This window comes from Chiloscyllium plagiosum, chromosome 3 (assembly GCF_004010195.1).
Source record: "Chiloscyllium plagiosum isolate BGI_BamShark_2017 chromosome 3, ASM401019v2, whole genome shotgun sequence".
NCBI classification, from domain to species: Eukaryota; Metazoa; Chordata; class Chondrichthyes; order Orectolobiformes; family Hemiscylliidae; genus Chiloscyllium; species Chiloscyllium plagiosum.
Window position 1 is genome coordinate 134410297 of NC_057712.1, and position 19597 is coordinate 134429893.

Sequence of the window (19597 nt, forward strand, 5' to 3'; positions counted from 1 at the left end):
ATCGATGTTTTGGGCATAAGCCCTTCTTCAGGAATGATTGATTTCTCAGTTTGTATTTCAGTTTCTAGATGAGGTAATTCCAGCCTGTTCCTGCTGGTGGGGCTCTGGACCCATTTCTCCACTGATGAACCATTCAGTCTGAAGATGACAGTGTCTCAGAGGGACTGTTAAACGTCTCAAAGTGAGCAGGAACACACAAAGGGACTCAGATAGACCAAGGGGGTGGATTGGAACAGAGGACTCATTCAACATCACAAATCACCCAAAACATCAGCACCATTTCTCACCAAGTCACATAGGAACCGTTAGGACAGTATAAATCAAGAAATTGGAACTGCATGGAGCAAAAGGGGAATACAGTAATCATGGAACACTGAAATCTACATACAAACAGCCTCAACCTAATTAGCACTAATACTGTCAAGGACAAATTTTGGGATTTATGCCAGATAGTTTTGTAGAGGAGTATATTGAGGACCCAACCAGTGTAGTGTTAGGTGTGACTTTTATAAATTTTAATACCATTTATTTCAGAGTTGGGACTTTGAACTGGTGGCATGTAGATTTTGGTTTGTGTGTGGCGGGAGTTTAACAATTAACTTGGCAGTAAATCTGGAGTTGTAACCTTTTTTTAAAAATCAGGATGGAAAAGTGTGTACCTGGGGTGAGGATAGGGCCCCGTTAACATTGTGAGACTGTTACAATGGGAATAAACATTGAAAAGCATTGTTTTTGGTTTAGAAGAATCTGACATTGATTTCTTTTAGTTCAAGGGAAATTGGAAATGTCTTGGCTGCGGTTTGCATTTGTCCCAGTTGAAATTCAATCTCAGAAACAGTATTTCCTCAAGAAAAAGAGTCAGTTCAGAGCAGTGAGGAAATAGATTACCTGAATGTAAGGAGCTGATTAGAATCCTGAAAAGGTTATTTGAAGTTGAAGAAGTCTAACCTGAGTAAGAGAATGAGGAAATTCAAGGAAAAAGCTACCAAACTCTAAAGACTGGGAATTGAAAGAAACCTATAGATATGGATCGGAAGGGAATTCTTCCTGGTGTTTGAGTACTGTAAAGTGTTGGTGGAAAGGTCTTTTACACAATAAATTTCTGTTTTCTTATTAAAACCATATCTATAACATTTACTGAAGTGCAAACAGGCAGAGATCACCTTGTTAAAACCAAACAAAACAAATGATGATCTGTCAAGGCCAGATTTCAGTCTGGGATCCGTCCTGGCTATTAATAACAGCATCTGGGAAAACCATACCAGGCAGAGGTTTATCTTCCCTCCAGTTTGAGCCAATGAAAAGGGGCTAATTGAGAATCTTGCTTTTTAGGGAAGAGTGATGACAATGTCACTGGACTAATAATTCAAACCCTCAGGCCTATAACATCCTCGAGACATGGGTTTGAATCCCATCACGGTATGTGGTGTCATTTGAATTCAATAAAACTCTAGCCGGGTAATGACCATCTACCCAATGCATTAAAAGGTCACATCGTTCAATACTGTCCTTTAGGAGAAGGAAATCTGCATCATCATCTGGGCTGGTCTACATGTGAGTTCAGCAACATGGTTGACTCTTAACTTCTTTCTGGGTGGTAGGAATGAGCAGTAAGTGCTAGCCTAGCCAGTGATGCTCACATCCCATGACTGAATTCAGAAAATAGGTCTTCGATGTAAACAGAAACTATAAAGCTATGAGGGAAAGTACGTTACCGTGACCTGGGAAACTAGGTTAAAATATATGACAGGAGACAGGTATTAGTTTATGTTAAAATAATTAATATATAATTTGCAACAGAAAAAAACATTGATTTGATGCATATAGTCTAGTAAGGAATATCCCTTGGGGGGATATGATGAGATGTATAAAACTATGAGAGGCATAGATAGATTGGACAGGAAGGAACTTTTCCCCTTGGAAGATGGATCAATGACGAGGAACATAGATTTAAAGCATGGGGCAGAGGGTTTAGAAGGGATGTGAGAAAAATAAATTCATCCAGAGGGTGTAGAAATCTGAAACTCACTACCTATAAGAGTGGCAGAAACCCTCACAACATTTCAGACGTGTTTAGATGTGCACTTGTGATGTCAAGATATACAAGGCTATGGGGCATGTAATGGAATTAGATTAGTTAGACCAACACACACTCAATTGGCTAAACAGTCATTTTCTGTGCTGTAGATCTCTATGACTTTGTGGCGATCAAAATAAATCAAGGAATAAACTAGGTGAAAGAAAAAGTCTTATAAAGTTGCCAATAAAAATGGTAAGCCTGAGGATTGGGAGCTATTTATAATTATGCTCAGGAAGACCAAGAAACAGATTGAGAAATGGAAATAGAGAGCAAAATAGCAAGAAACATAAAATTCAACTATAAAAGCTTTTGCAGGTATTTAAATAACAAAAGATTTGTAAGAAAAAAGTCCACCACAAGTAAAGAACTTATAAGATAGTATAAGGAAATGGCAGAGAAACTAAACACATAGTTTGTACCTGTCCTCAGGGAGGAAAATCCTAAAACTCTCCCAAAATAACAGTGAATCTATTGTGAACTAATTTAAATTGATATTAATAGTAATAAAAAAAGGTAACACCAGAGAAATTAATGGATCTCAAAGTGGACAAATCCCCTAAAAGTGAAGATCCAAGGTCCAGGAAGAGATGGTTGTAGAGAAAGTAGATAAGGTGGAGGTCATCTTCCAAACTCCTACAGACTCTTGGATGGTTCCTGCAGATTGAGAGATAGAAAATGTAATCCTACTATTTAAGAAAGGGTGGAAAAAGATGAGAAGTTACAGTCCTGACAGCCCAACATCAATTGTAGGGATAATGCTCGAATCTAGAATAAAGTATGCAACAACATGATGCTGAGAAAGTAATGGTAGGATTGATGAGAATCAACATAGACTTATGAAAGGGAAATCAGCTGGAGGTTTTCCAGGATGTAACTAGATAAATGTGGATGTGATATATTTATATTTTCAGAAAGCGTTTAACAAGGTACAACACAAGAGGTTGGTAAACAAAATTAATTGAGATTTGGCGAAATATGCTGGTATGGATTGAGAATTGGTTAATGAGCAGAAAACAGATTTAGAATAAATGCGTTGTTTTCAGATTGGGAGGCTGTGACTATTAGGGTACCTCAGAGATCTGTGCTTGGGCCCAGCTATTTACAATCGATACCAATGATTCAAATGTGGAGTGACATGTACTATTTTTAGGTTTGCACATAACACAAAACTAGGTGGAAATGTGAGCTGGAGAAGGATGCAAAGGTGTTTCAAGGGACTTAGAGAGGTTGTTATGAAGGTGTAGAGGTCCTGTATCTTTGAGAGAGTTGAAAAGCTAGCAAGGCCTGCCTGACACAGCACAATGTGAACAAGTTAACATTTGGTCAAAACAGATAGCAGTAGCTGGGTTGACATGAGACAAAAACAAACTCAACTTTGGCCAATCAGTTTAAATTATGCCCTAAAATACCAAACTCCAATCAAGTTTGAATTTAGTATTTTGATAATATTCAAACCAATGAAAGGATCCGATGTTTTGGGGGTATAAAACTGGACATTTTTGAACAGTTGAGAGAGAATTGTCACAGAGACTACTAGCTCAAGAGCTCTCTGAGAGGTACCTGTCTGGGGAAGGGGTTTGTGCAGCAGAACATCAAAATCGACCCGGAGAGAATCTACAGAGGAAAGTTTATAAAGGAGATTTGGCAAAGCTGGCAGCGTTTGAAACGTGATTATATTTTCATAAATCATAATCTTTTTTTAATCGGACTAGTATTGTAGAGTGGGAGGTAAAAGATAGGTTTAAGAGAGAGGAGTTGTAAATAGATGTTGGTTTTAATATCCTTTGTTGGACTTAAAGAATAAAGTTGTTAATTTTTACTTTAAATAGTGACCTCTGAGATAGCTCTTTGCCTCTTGAATTTTAACAGGTTACAGCGCAGGGTGAATCTTTTCTGTGTCACTGGTTTAAATTTGCAGAGGTGTTTACCCCATGTTGTAACAGTTTGGGAGCTTTCATCTGCGATTTGAAAGGATTTGAATTGATTTGGGATCCAAAAAAGCCCAGTAGATTTAAAACAGGTTTCTGTCCTAGATCTTTACATAAAACGTAGATGAGACAATTTGTTTAATTTTGGTGATTTGTGGTTGATTAAATTAAAAGTGAGAGAAATGGCTCTTAAAATTGCTAAAGAGGTTCTGGGATTTGAAGGTAATTCTCAAAATTGGCAATAAAGTTTAGAAGGAAAGAAAAGGCCATACTTTTAGAATTAGCAAAAAACGTTAGATTTAGTTTTAAGCAAGGACAAAAGTAAAGCTGAAATTTTAAGGGAATTACTCAAACGCTGAGGTGTGTCAGAGAAACAGACACATGCAGGAGAGGTAGAAAAACTTAAATTACAATTGAGGAAAATGGAGTTAGAAGATAAACAAAGAGAGAGAAGGTTCTCAGCTGAGCAAGGAGAGAGAGAAGAAAGAGAGAGTGGAAGAGAGAGAGAGAATTTGAACTTGAGAATTTGCAACTTAGTCAGCAAAGTCAAGTTAATAGGATGGAGATTAAAAGAGAAGATAGAGATATATACAAATATGTCAAACGCTGCCACATTTTGATGAGAAAGATTTGAAGCCTTCTTTTATTTCATTTGAAAAATTGGCTTCGCAGATGGAGTGATCTGAGGATTTATGGGTAATGCTAGTTCAGACTAAACTGGTAGGCAGGGTTAGTGAGGTATTTGCTGCACTGTCAGATGAGGAGTCAAGAGATTATGAAGAGGTGAAACAGGTTATTTTAAGTGTTTATGAATAGGTACCAGAAGCATATAGACATTGGTTCAGAAACATAAAGAAGGAACCAGGTCAGACTTATGCTGAGTTTGAAAGAATTAAGAACAAAGAAAATTTACAGCCCAGGAACAGGCTCTTCGGCCCTTCAAGCCTGAGCCGATCATAATCTACTGTCTAAACCTGTCAGTCAATTCCTAGGCATCTGTATCCCTCTGCTCCCCATCTACTCATGCATCTGTCCAGACCCATCGTAAATGAATCTACTGTGCCTGCCTCTACCACCTCTGCTGGCAACGTGTTCCAGACACCCACCACCCTCTGTGTGAAGTACTTGCCGCGTGCATCCCCCTTAAACTTTCCATCTCTCACCTTGAAAGCGTGACCTCTTGTTATTGAATCCTTCACCCTGGAAAAAAGCTTGTCTCTATCCACCCTGTAAACCTCAATCATGTCTCCCCACAATCTCCTTTTTTCTAGTGAAAATAAACCCAACCTACTCAACCTCTCTTCATAGCTAGCACCTTCCATACCAGGCAACCTGCATCTCCACACACATCATTTACTGCATCCGCTGCACCCGAAGTGGCCTCCTATACATTGGGGAGACAGGCCGCCTACTTGTGTAACGTTTCAGAAAACACCTCTGGGACACCTGCACCAACAAACCCAACCGCCCCGTGGCTGAACACTTCAACTCCCCTCCCACTCCGCCAAGGACATGCAGGTCCTTGGACTCCTCCATCGTCAGACCATGGCATCACGATGCCTGGAGCTTCCTCATTTCCCCTCCCCCCACCTTGTCTCAGTCCCAACCCTCAGACTCAGCACCGCCTTCTTGACCTGCAATCTTCTTCCCGACCTCTCCGCCCCCACCCCGTCTCCGGCCTATCACCCTCACCTTAACTTCCTTCCATCTATAGTATTCCCAACGCCCCTCCCCCAAGTCCCTCCTCCCTACCTATTATCTCAGCCCGCTTGGCACACCCTCCTCATTCCTGAAGAAGGGCTTATGCCCGAAACATCGATTCTCCTGCTCCTTTGATGCTGCCTGACCTGCTGCACTTTTCCAGCAATACATTTTTAAGCAACATCTTCGTAACCCTTCTCTGCACCCTCTCCAAAGCAACCACATCCTTTTGGTAATGTGGCGCCCAGAACTATACACAATATTCTAAATACGGCCGAACCAATGTCTTGTACAATGTTAACATGACCTGCAAGCTCTTATACTCAATATCCTGTCCAATGAAGGCAAGCATACCATATGCCTTCTTGACCACTCTATCCACCTGTGCAGCAACCTTCAGGGTACAATGGACCTGCACTCCCAGATCTCTCTGCCCATCAACTTTTCCCAAGGCTCTTCCATTCATTGTATAATTCGCTCTAGAATTAGACTTGCCTAAATGCATCACGCAGTCATTTTGATAGTTGGGTGTGTGCTTTGATAGATAGGACCTTTGAGGCTCTAAGAGAGATTATTCTGCTGGAGGAGTAAGAATTAGTGGGTGGCACGGTGGCACAGTGGTTAGCACTGCTGCCTCACAGCGCCAGAGACCCGGATTCAATTCCCGCCTCAAGCGACTGACTGTGTGGAGTTTGCACGTTCTCCCCGTGTCTGCGTGGGTTTCCTCCGGGTGCTCCGGTTTCCTCCCACAGTCCAAAGATGTGCAGGTCAGGTGAATTGGCCATGCTAAATTGCCCGTAGTGTTAGGTAAGGGGTAAATGTAGGGGCATGGGTGGGTTGCGCTTCGGCGGGGCGGTGTGGACTTGTTGGGCCGAAGGGCCTGTTTCCACACTATAATTAATCTAATCTAATTCATGTGGAGGAACAGAACATTCAGGAAGTGAGAAGGGCAGCAGAGTTAGCAGATGAATACTCGTTGGTGCATAAGATAAGCTTCTGGCCAGACTTTTGTCCTGTGAAGGATAGAAGTTGGGAGAAGGGGAGATCATGCACTATAAAACAGAGTCGAGAACACTGGTAAGAGTTTACCATAGGATAAAAAAGAAGCCCAAGAGGGTAGAATGGAGGTGAAAGGCCTCTGATGTTTCCATTGTGGTAAGGTGGGACATGTAAAGTCACAGTACTGATTGTTAAAGAAAGCCATTGTGGGAAAAGATGTGGTAAAAGAAGCTAAGCCAGTGGCATTAGTGAAGGAGACCCCAAGAAGAGCCGAGCTGCAGGAGAGTGCACAGCCTAGGCAGGGGCTGGGTATGGAGTTAGTACCTGATCTCTATCAAGAATTTGCCTTTGTGGGTAAAGTTTACTCAGAACAACAAGGGGAAGGAGGACAAGAAGTTATAATTTTGAGACACAGGATCTAACCAGTCGCTGATAGAAAGGGATGAGTGAATATGCACTCTTTCTGATCTGTTATCAGAGAGTGTGGTAATTTATGGGATAGATGGACAGAAATTTAGCATAATATAAGATCAGGTTGGAGAGGCACTCAAGACTGGGAAATTACAGTGGGAGTGATTGACAGAGTGTCAGTTCCAGGAATTCAATTTATTCTTGGAAATTATTTGGCAGGACCCAAGGTGGGAGTGACACCTCTTGCTGTGGAGAAGCCCAAGGAAGACCAAGAAACTGAGGAGTTAAAACAGAAATATCTTGGTATTTTCTCAGACTGTGTGGTAACCAGATCCCACTATCATAGATTATAGCACAGAGCAAAAACTAAAGAGAACGATGAAGGAGTTGAGGTTCAGTTAGCGGATATCCTGTTTGATGTAATGGTGCATGAAATACCTGAACAGGCAGAGGGTCAGACAGAAGTGTTTAGTCCTGAAAGGCTAAGGGACTTGCAACAAAAAGACAAGACGATAAAAGATATATATGTGGATATGTACTCTGAAAAGGAGACAGAGAATACTCTGGAGGGTTATTATCTGAAAGATAGAATCCTCAGATGGAAATGAATGGAGACCACGGCAGGTTAGTGCAGAGGAGAAATGGGCCAAAGTGCACCAGATTGTGTTGCCGGGAGCACACAGACAGGAGGTGTTCCGGGTAGCACATGAACTACCTGCAGGAGGTCACTTGGGGGTAAGAAAGACTCAGGCTAAGGTACAAAAACATTTTTATTGGCCTGGAGTGCACAAGGATGTGGTTACCTTTGCCGTACGTGTCATACATGCTAAATGGTAGGTCTGCCACAGGACGGTAATAAAAACCAGCCCCTTTGTTGCCAGTTCCTGCTTTGGAAGATCCTTTCACACGGGTTATAATTGATCGTGTAGGTCCCCTCCCGAGAACTAAAAGTGGGAACCAGCACTTGTTAATCATAATGGATGTGTCTCCCAGATTTCCGGAGGCAATTGTGGCAAGGTAAAAAGGGTGGTAGAGGAGTTACTAGCTTTCTTCACACTGTATGGGCTACCCAGAGAGATTCAGTCAGACCAAGGGTCATATTTTACTACTAGGCTGTTTAAGGAGGTTATGGATAGCCTAGGAATACAGCACTTTAAATCCAGTGCATATCATCCTGAATCCCAGGGAGCTTTAGAAAGGTGACATCAGGAAGACCATGTTGAGAGCATACTGTCAGGATTACCCGAATGATTGGGATAAAGATATCCCATTCTTATTGTTTGCCATTAGAGGTGCCCCAAACAAATCTACTCCGTTCACTCCCTTTGAGTTAATCTTAGGGCATGAAATGAGAGGCCCTTTGAAATTAATTAAAGAAAAATTGACAAGACCAAAGTCGGAGATCTCACACTTAGATTATGTATCAGAGGTGAGGGAAAGATTAAAGCGAATAGATGAATTAGCGAAACAGCCCCTAACGAGGGCACAGTGTAGAGACAAGGAGGTGGCAGATAAAAGCTCTGAGACGTGGACATTTTCCCAAGGGGATGAGGTGTTAGTACTGTTCCCGGTGATAGGAGATCCCTTCAAAGGCAGATTTAGTGGTTCCTATCAAATTGAGAAATATTTGAATCAGGTGAATATCTAGTAAAGATGCCAGATAGAAAAAATGGTATGGGTATGTCATGTGCACATGTTGAAACTGTATTATATTAGAGAGAAAGAACTGGAGAAACAGGCGTTAGTTACTGCCCCGCAGGGTGAGGAATCAAATCCAGATGATGTGGATTTTGAGGTGCCTCAAAATGGATTAAAAAATAAAGAAGTCCTTGAGGAGTGGGATAGGTTAGTGAGCCATCTGCCTCAGGAGTGTAGAACACAGCTGTAGGATTTGTTACTGCAGTATAAGAACATATGTAAGAATCAGATAGCGAGGAAGGATGCTTTTGTACATGAAATAGACGTAGGGAATACTGCTCTGATAAAACAACATCCCTATCAGCTTAAACCTTTCAAAGTCAGACAGGTCCAGGTAGAGGTGGAGGCCATGCCCAACGAGAACATCATCGATCCAAGCCAGAGCGAGTGGAGTTCGCCGATTGTCTTAGTTCCCAAACCGAACAGGACACAACAATTCTGAATGGATTATCAGAACGCTGTTACAAAATCGGACTCATATCCAATTTCGAGATTGAAGGACTGTATTGAGAAAGCTGGACAAGCCAGTTACATCACCAAGTTGGACTCACTGCATGGTTACTGGCAGGTACCTCTATCAGAGACGGTGCAAGAAATTTCTGCGTGTTTAACCCCAAATGGGCTATATCAGTTTAAAGTGATGCCCTTTGGAATGAAGACTGCACCCACCACATTCCAAAGACTCATGAACAGAGTTGTGGCTGGGTTAACAAACTGTGCAGTCTATCTGGACGATGTCGTGATCTTTAGTAAGTCCTGGAAAGATGACATGGTCCGATCTTTAGTAAGTCCTGGAAAGATGACATGGTCCAGTTGGCAGAGCTCTTTAACACGACCACAAGAAGCAAAACTGGTGACAAACTTAAACCGACCACAAGAAGCAAAACTGGTGACAAACTTAAACAAAACTTAATTTGTGAAAGCAGAGGTGATGTTCTTGGGACATAACATCGGTTATGGAAGGTTGGCCCCATGGAACGCAAAGACAAAGGCCATCGAGGAATTTCCACGATCAACCTCAAAGAAAGTGGTGCTTCGATTCTTGGGACTCAGTGGATTCTACTGGAACTTTGTTCCAAACTTCAGCGGTGTCATGGCACCGTTAACCGATTTGCTGAAGAAGAACACAAAGTTTCGGTGGACAGAACCATGCCAGGAGGCATTCAACCATTTGAAAGCAATATTCACCACCAAACTAGTTTTGGCTACACCAAACTTCTCAAAACCTTTTAAAGTTGTCATCGATGCTAGTGACACAGGAGGCAGAGCTGTACTGCTATGGGAAGGTGAGGACAGGATTGAACTGCCAGTTGGTTACTTTTCAAAGAAGATTAATATCCACCAGAAGAAATACTCCACGATGGAAAAAGAACAATTGAGTTTGGTTCTGGCCTTACAACATTTTAACATGTAGGTCATGCACAATGTGTCGGAGACGGCTGTGTGCACGGATCCCAATCCTCTTACATTCCTGGAATGCTTTAAAGACAAGTATATGCAACTATTTCGTTGGAGTCTTATGTTACAGTGGCTTAATTTACATATCGTACATGTTGAGGGTCGTAAGAATGTAATTGCAGATTTAATTGATAAAGTATAGATAAGATTGATCTGTATTCAACATTGTATTTATGTGGGAAGGGGTTAATATGAACTTAGATTAAAGTCATATGGATGTCATGATATTGTGGTTAAGGGGTAGAGGAAAACAAATTAAGCCATCTCTTTATTATGATCTTTCATTTTTTCTTAAGGGAGGGGTGTCATGAAGTTGTAGAAGTCCTGTACCTTGAGAGAGTTGAGAGTTGAAAAGCTAGCAAGGCCTGCCTGACACAGCACAAGTAACAATGTCGAAAAAGCTAGAGTAGCTGGGTTGCCATGAGTCAAAAACAAATCAGTTTAAATTATGCCCCACGATACCAAACTCCAATCAATTTATTATTTTACTAATATTCAAACCAATGAGATGATCTGATGTTTTGGGGTATAAATCTAGACATTTTTGAACAGTTGAGAGAGAATTGTCACAGAGACTACTAGCTCAAGAGCTCTCTGAGAGGTACCTGTCTGGGGAAGGAGTTTGTGCAGCAGAACATCAAAATCGACCCAGAGAGAATCTATAGAGGAAAGTTTACAAAGGAGATTTGGCAAAGCTGGTTGCTTTTGAAACGTGATTTTTTTCTTGTAAATCATAATCAGGATTTTTTTATCGGACTAGTATTGTAGAGTGGGTTTAAGAGAAAGGAGTTGTAAATAGATGGTGGTTTTAATATTCTCTGTTGGACTTAAAGAATAAAGTTGTTAATTTTTACTTTAAATAGTGACCTCTGAGATAGCTCATTGCCTCTCGAATTTTAACAGATTACAGCAGGGGGTGAATCTTTTTTGTGTTGCTGGTTTAAATTAGCTGAGGGGTTTATCTGTGTCATAACAAAGTGAACTAAGAGAGAGAAAATTGGCAAATAAAACACAATGTGAAGAAATGCGAGAAAATGAGAAATACAGAGTATTCCCTAAATAGTGAGAGGCTGGGTTGAAGTGTTGGAACTTCAAAGAAACTTGGATGTACTTGTTCATGAGCCACTGAAAGTTAGTGTAATGGTAACAAAAGCAATTAGAAAGGCAAATTGTACAACTGCCTTTGTTACAAGATGATATAAGTATAGAGACAAAGACATCTTGCTGCAATTATATAGCAGCTTGATGAAACCACACTTGGAGCATTGCATCTGCTACTGGTCTCCTTACCTAAGAAAAGAATATTCTTGCTGTAGTGGGAATGCAACAAAAGTTTGCCAAACTAATCAAAAAAACAAAGGACTGTGAATGCTGGAAATCTGAAACAAGAACAGAAATAGCTGGAGAAACCCAGCAGGTCTGTCTCGCAGCATCAGAGGGAACGCAGAATCAGTATTTAGGGTCGATGACCCTTCATGAGAACCATTTCACCAGCTGGTTCTAAGACTGAGAGGGAGAGCCCTTCATGGTAACCTGAGGCAGTATGGGAATTGAACCCACATGGTTGGCATCAGTCTGCATTGCAGGCCAGCTGTCCAGCCAACTGAACTAAAATGACACCACCCCTCCCCACCCACCCAGTGAAAGTAGGCAGGCAGGTGCAGCAAGCAATTAGGAAGGCAAATGATACAATGCCGTCCAGTGCAGAAGGATTGGAATTGAGAAATAGTGATGTCTTCCTGCAGTTATACAGGGCCTTGGTGAGAGCACACCTGGAGTACTCCATGCAGGTTCGGTCTCCCTACCTAAGGAAGGATAAACCTCCCATCGAGGGTCTGCAGTGAGGGATCCCTGGACTGATACTGGGGATGTTAGGACTCTCCCGTGAGAGAGATTGGTTCAACTGGGCCTGTATTCACTGGAATTTAGAAAGATGAGTGGGATATGATAGCAACATAGACAGTTCTAACAAGGTTAGACAGACTAGATACAGGGGGGAGGTTTCCTTGACAGTGGAGTCTAGAACCAGGGGTCACAATCTCAAGGCACGGGGTAGACCATTTAGAATTGAGATAAGGAAATATTTCTTCACTTCGACAGTGACCAACCTGAGGACTGTACTCCCACAGAAGATTGTGAGGCTGGGGCATGTTTAATTATTTAGATATCCAAGACATCAATGGTTGTGGAGAGAAACCACAATCACTGAGCCCCGCCCCCTTCACCCCACTGTCAACAGGGCTTACCATTGACCAGAAACTCAACTGGACTCACCATATAAACACACTGAGCAGGTCAGAGACTAGGGTTGCTGCAGCGAGGAACTCACCTCCGGACACCTCAAAGCCTATCCACCATCCACAGGGCACAAATCAGGAGTGGGATGGAATACTCCCCACTTGCCTGAATGGGAGCAGCTCCAACAACACTCAAGAAACATGATACCATCTAGGACAAAGCAGCCACTTAATTGGCACCAAATCCACAAACATCCACTCCCTCCCCCACCGACTCTCAGTAGCATCAGTGTGTACTATCCACAGATACACTGCAGAAATTCACCAAAGATCCTCAGACATCACCTTCCAAACCCACAACCACTACCATCTGGAAGGACAAGGGCAGCAGGTACTTGGGAACACCATTCCCTGCAAATTCCCCTCCAAGACACTCATCATCCTGACTTGGAAATATATCGCCATTCCTTCACAGTCATTGGGTCAGAATCCTGAAATTTACTCCTCAGGGCATTGTGGATCAACCCCCAGCAAGTGGACTGCAGCGATTCAAGAAGGCAGCTGACCACCACCTTCTCAAGGGCAAATAGGGATGGGCTATCAATGGTGGTCAGCCAGCGACACCAAAGTCCCACAAATGAATATAAACAACGTGGGAATATGGCTTTGAGGTAGAGGATGAGCCATGGTCAAATTAAATGGTGGAACAGGCTCAAAGGGCTAAATCGCCTGCTCCTGCTCCGAGTTTCTATGTTTCTCAAATGGACAAAATCCTTGGTCTGGACTCTGAGAACACTTTGTGAAAGAAAATCCTTAACATCTTGGCATTAAGATCCTAGTCGCTAGTCTCCCAAATTTCCTTTAAGCCAATACCCTGCTCCCATCGCCTTGAACGTTGGAGCTTGTTATTGGGCAGCAATAAGCTTCTTACCTTGAAGTAGTTGTGGAGATCGTCTGAGAGGAAAGTATAAAACATCTGCCTGTCTTTTTTGTCACTAAGTCGATCATGGAAAACCCTGCTCACTTCGTGTGCAAACAGAATGATTGTCTTTTCTCTGGAAGCAATTTCAGATTCATGAGCCTGCAGCAGGCCCTGGACTACCTGTAAAAACAAGGCAGACCACTGAGAAATGGATAGTCATCTCCTCATCACACACTCCCACACACGCAATGACATCGACACAAGTTGGCCTTACCTACGTGTGACTCCAGGCCCACAGCAGTGTGACTGACACTGAATTGACCTCTGAAATGGCCAGGTAAGCCAATCACTTGTATCAAAATGCTCAAGAAAGGTCCACTAAGAACTAAACTGGATGAACCAGCTGAATATTTATCAAGGTGTCACACAAGAGGCTGCTAAATAAGGAAAGGGCCCATGGTGTTCGGGGCAAAGTCCTGGCATGGATAGAGGATTGGCTGACTGACAGAAGGTAGACAGTGGGGATAAAGGGGTTTTTTTTCAGAGTGGCAGCCAGTAACAAGTGAAGTTCTGTAGGGCTCAGTGTTGGGATCAGAGCTATTCACATTATACCTGAACAAACAGGATGCAGGAACTGAGGGCATTTTTGCTACAAAAAGACAGATGGAGGGACAGGTAGTGTTGAGGAAGCACGGAGGCTGCAGAAGGGCTTGAACATGCTCGGAGAGTGGACACAGAAGATGAGATACAGTTTGGGAAAGTGTAGATTATGCACTTTGGTTGGAAGAATAGAGGCATAGACTATTTCTAAATGTGGAAAGGCTTCAGAAATCTGAAGCATGATGGGACTTAAGAGTCTGGGTGCAGAATTCTCTTAAGGTTAACATACAGATTCAGTTCACAGTTAGGAAGGCAAATGTAATGTTAACATTTAGTTTCAGAGGGCTAGAATACAAGAGCAGAAATGTACTGCTGAGGCTGTATAAAGCTCTGGTCGGACCGCGTTTGGAATATTGTGGGCAGTTTTTCTTTGGCCTGGTATCTAAGGAAAGATGTATTGGTGTCGGAGAGGGTCCAGAGGAAGCTTACAAAAATGATCCTGGGGATGAAGGGCTTGTCATATGAGGAGCGGTTGAGGACTCTGGGTCTGTACTCAATAACATGAAGAAGAATGAGGGGCGATTTAGTTGAAACTAACAGAATACTGAGAGGCCTGGATAGAGTGGACGCGGAGAAAATGTTTCCTCTAGCAGAAGAGATTAGGACCCAAGGGCACAGGCCAGAGTAAAGGGATGACCCTTCAGAACTGAGGTGAGAAGGAATTTCTTCAGCTGGGGTGGGGAGGGGGGGTAAATCTGGGGAACTCCTTGCTGCACAAGGCTGTGGAGGTCAAGACGTTGAGTGTATTTCAAACAGAGATAGAGAGGTTCCTGATTGGGAAAGAGATCAAAGGTTACAGAGAGAAGGTAGGATTGAATGAGATTAAGAAACTTATCAGCCATGATTGAATGGTGGTGTGGACTCAGTGTGCCAAAATAGCCTAATTCTGCTCCTCTATCTAATGGTCTCATGGTCTAACTAGCTGACATTGACTTTAGCCACTGGAATTAACCTTGCCAATATGATTCGATTAGTTAACCCTCCTCACTACCAGCTGGAAACTTGTGATGAAATTGAAGAGCTGTCCCACAAAGTAGACAAGCACTGGCCAAATACAGTCTGTTGTGATATAATGTGATAGTTCCATTCCTGTGCGGTGCTGCATTATATGAAAATTGTGTAACAGCAGCACCATTTAAACCAATGGGACCAGAATCGTGTTATAGCCAATACAGGTGAGGAAAGCTCACATTCTACGAATTAAAATTAAAATCCCTACAGGGTGCAAACAGACCCTTCAGTCCAACAAGTCTACACCAACCCTCTGAAGAATAACCCACCCAGACCCATTCCCCTCCCCGATATTTACTCCTGACTAATGCACCTTAAGTACACATCCCTATAGGCAATTGAGCATGGCCAATTCACCTAACTTGAACATTTTTGGACTGTGGGAGGAAATCGGAGCACCTGGAGGAAACCCACACAGACACGGGAAGAATGTGCAAAGTCCACACAGACAGTCGCCCGAGGCTGGAATAGAACCCAGGCCCACTGGCGCTGTGAGGCAGCAGTGCTAACCACTGAGCCACTGTGCCACTCAGTCAAAATAACAGTCTAAATTCTTCAGGCATGTTATAGCCAATTGGTGTTGAAGAGATGTGCGTTATGGCAGAACCAACTATATTCTCATGATATCGCACCTAACAGAAAATGTTCCAGCCTCCACGGGTCACTATCCCTGATATCGTCCTGATCCACCACCAGGACAGACACACCAGAGGTTGAAATACTGCTACTATGATCCCAGCTGATGTTAGTACCAGAAACACTTGACAAAATAATGCATTATTTAACGACTGTTCCAAAAAGGCAGCAATCCATACACACACCCCGCAGCAAAGGCAATTCAGTAACACAGTTATTAGTCTCACGCGCTGTCTCTCTCCAGTCCAGTAGAAAGAAACACTGACAGGAAATATCTGCCCCGTTTGATTATTAAAAAGGAGCCTCTCTGTCAAGGACTTCAGTCTAGCAGCAGAGAGCTCCAGTTTTCAGCTCCAGCAGCCAGTAAAACTCAAGCTTTCTGGGTCTGTGAGAGTCTGATCCTGCCCACTTCTGATTCTTTTGGCCTTTATAAAAATACCCAGAGACAACCAACTGCCTGTCTGAAGGAGACATCTCGGCACCACCTTGACAATACCCCTCTATAAGAGAAACAGGACAGAACACACGTGTTAAAGGATTGTCAGAGTAGTGGGAGAGTAAACAGAATGACTTACCTTAGCCAGGTCTCTCATGTTGAATGTATAGTGGGGTTTGACTGGAGTGGGCAGCATTTGACGGCACATCTTATAGTAAATAGCAATGGCAGCAGTCACTAACAGCTCTCGGCACTTCTGCACCACTGGCAGGAAGTTTTGGCTTTCCAGGTGACATCCAACTTGTACCTGAGGAAACAAGGAAACTCTCTCAGAAGACAGCCAAATTCATCAACAGTTAGCACCAGCCATTCTGTATTTGCTACGTTTGATTTGTTTCCTATGATATACCTGTCTTGGGGGCGTTGGTTGGGGTAAGTGCAGGAGCATCTTGTCACAACACTCGTCCTTTTATTTCTAAAAGCTGTTCCTTGGCTCAAGGAGACTCTGTCCTTGATAAACCAGGCCAGGCTCCGATCAGACTGGTTTGGGAAGGAGATTAAAGGGTATTGAGAGGTCTTTTTGTTTATATGTAAACAGATGAGACTTCTGGCCAAAGTGGTCATGTTTTAGAAGTGACCTGTATAATGAGAGTGGTCAGCTCTCTATCTGAGCAGTTTAATTCAGTCCAGAACTGGTTGGGAGTTCAACAGTGAGCTATGTGGAAACAAATTCTCTCTCTCTCTCTTTCTCTTTCTCTCTCTCTGTCTGTTCTTCAGCCTTTCTAACTTCAACCAATAAGCATATGATCCTTTTCTGTACTGTGTTTTAAAGAGGGTTTGCTCATTGGGACTCTTATGTATTTTCGGAACATATTGGACAGACTGAGTTCTGTCGGGATCCTTTATTCTGTTCTTGGTGTTTTATTGTGTAATTTCATGAATAAGTGTTTTTGTCTGTTTTAAAATCCAGTAGTCAGCCTCGCTAACTTAATCCGGGTAATTTTCACTGTACAATTACTGAAACAAATTGCAAAGGTATGGTCTGGGCTGCCTGCTTAAGAATGTTTTGAGTGGTCTGGCCTATCTTTAGTCTCAGTCAACATTTCTATATGTGTTAGTATCTTGCTTTTATGTTATTGTTATATCTGTGAAGTGATGGTGCAGTGGTTACTAATCCAGAGATCCAGGCTCATGTTCTGGGGACATGGAGTTCAAATTCCATCATGACAAACAGTGAAATTTCAATTCAGTAAAAATGACGGCTCGTCTAATTGGGAGTAAGCAACTGTTGTTGAAGGTTGTCTGGTTTACTAATGTTGTTCGGGGAAGGAAATCTGGCATCCTTACTTAGTCGAGGCTGCAGACCGGCAGCAATGTGACTCTTAACTGTTTTCTGGGCAATTAGGGATGGGCACTAAATGCTGGTGTAACCGGAGATGCCCACATCTCAGGACAAACTAAGAAACAAATGTTACTCTACCAGTCCTAGGAGGGTTTCAGCAGCTGCGAAGATGTTGAGGGGGATTTACTCATTGTCTAACTGCTAGATTACATGATGAATGGTACTGAGTTTGTCTCTTACCTGGAAAATGTGTTGCAGTGAGTTGGTGGAAGGCTGGGGCAGGGTGAAGATGCTGAAGTGTTTGAGAAGCCTTTGGCTGAGTTCAGTGCGAGCACCACTCGGGGGAGCACATGCAGCGACCAGAGTCACATCTTCCACACGCTGGTCATCGAGCGTGGATGGAGGTGGGGGGTAGACAGGAACAGGAAAAGACAGTCAATCCTGGAGCACCTTGTGCAATGAACTTTAACACAGGCCTGTTCAAACCTGAGAGGCAAGGAGTGAAACTCTGACAGTGCAGAGGGATGGAGGGGTTAAAGTGCAAGGGTCACAAAAGGTTCGTTTCTAGGTATAGCACAAAATTCAGAACTCCACAGGAGATGAGAGTAGAAATGGGCCATTCAGCCCATCAAGTCTGTTCCACCATTCAATGAGATCACGGCTGGATAGATAATGTTGCCTTATTCCTCTGTTTTCCTGCCTTATTCTTGTAAACTTTCAATGTCTGCATGATCAGAAATCAATCTCTCTCAGCCTTGAATATACTTAATTTTACCGTCTTCTCAGCTCTGTGCGGTAAAGAATTGCCCAGATTTATTACCCTATGAGAGACAAACTCTACCGCATCTCTCTCTCTCAAATGGGCAACCCCTTACTCTGAGCTGATGCCCTCTGGTCCTAAATCCTCTCATAATGGGAAAGAACCTCTCCAAATCAGCTCTGTCAAAGGCCCTGAAGAATCTTGTATGTTTCAATAAAGTTGCCTCTCAATCTTCTAAACTCCAATAAATACACACCCAACCTATTCAGTCTCACCTTATTAGACAATCCCTTCATACCTGACATCACCCCAACAAACCTTCTCTGGATCTACCTCCAATGCCAGTCTATCTTTCCTTAATAAGGAAAACTGTTCACAGCATTCCAGCTGTGCTCTGACTAATGTCTTGTGATAGTTTTAGCCATGCCCTTTGAAATAAGGGCGAACATTTCATTTGCCTTCCCTATTCCCCCCAGATGATTATATGGATAGGAACGTTTGGCAGGGAAATGGGGGGAAGGCAGGAGATTGGCACGAGGGAATAGAACCGTTCCGGGTACAATAGGCGGAATGCCTGAACTTGGAGGCTAACGTTTTATCATTGATGAACAAGGACTCTCAGAGTCCTCTGTTCTATAGCTTTCTGTAGTCTTTCTCTAATTAAATAATATTCAGTTTGTCCTTTCTTCCTGCCAAAGTACACAACCTTACAGTTCCTGCATTATATTTCATCTATCAAGTTTTTTTGCTCATTCACTTAACCTGGGTATATCCCTCGGAATCACAGAATTGTTACAGTATAGACATATGGATGATGATGGAATAGTGGAGGTTAGATGGGCCTCAGATTGGTTTCACAGGTCAGCGCAACATCGAGGGCCGAAGGGCCTGGACTGTGTTGTAATGTTCTATGTTTTAGTGTAGGAGAAAGCCATTCAGCCTATCATGCCTATACTAGTTCCATTTTCACTGGACTGGTCAGCCTCTCCTAATAAGACAGTCCCCCCATATGCAGGAACAGTCTAGTGAACGTCCTATGGATTTTCTGCAATGCCATTATATCTTTCCTTAGATAAGGGGCCCAAACTGTTTGTGGTATTTCAGCTGTAGTCTGAAAAGTGCCTTGTATGGTTTAGCAAGATCTTTAAACTTACATAACAACAGCAAATGAAATATAAATGTCCAGTCTTACCCTGATGCTACAGCAAAGTAAAGTGGATTCTGGAGTAGCCAGGCTGGAGACCCAGCTACAAATACCATGCATCATTTGTTTGGAGAGGTGGGGGGGGGGGGTAAGGTACATGCAGAGTGGCAGTTG

At 42.8% G+C, this 19597-nt stretch overlaps 1 protein-coding gene across 1 annotated transcript in view; it reads right to left on the minus strand.

Moving 5' to 3' along the window:
• Positions 1–2675: 2675 nt before the first annotated feature.
• LOC122540190 (dynein axonemal heavy chain 6-like) overlaps positions 2676–19597 on the minus strand; it is a 472579-nt gene continuing 455657 nt past the window's right edge. The window contains exons 46-49 of the mRNA XM_043675544.1: positions 17760–17900; positions 16317–16484; positions 13444–13614; positions 2676–2734 (exon numbers count right to left, since the gene is read on the minus strand). Of these exons, the coding sequence (XP_043531479.1) occupies positions 2714–2734; positions 13444–13614; positions 16317–16484; positions 17760–17900 (501 nt within the window). The 3' untranslated portion in view covers positions 2676–2713. The remainder of the gene's footprint in view (positions 2735–13443; positions 13615–16316; positions 16485–17759; positions 17901–19597) is intronic.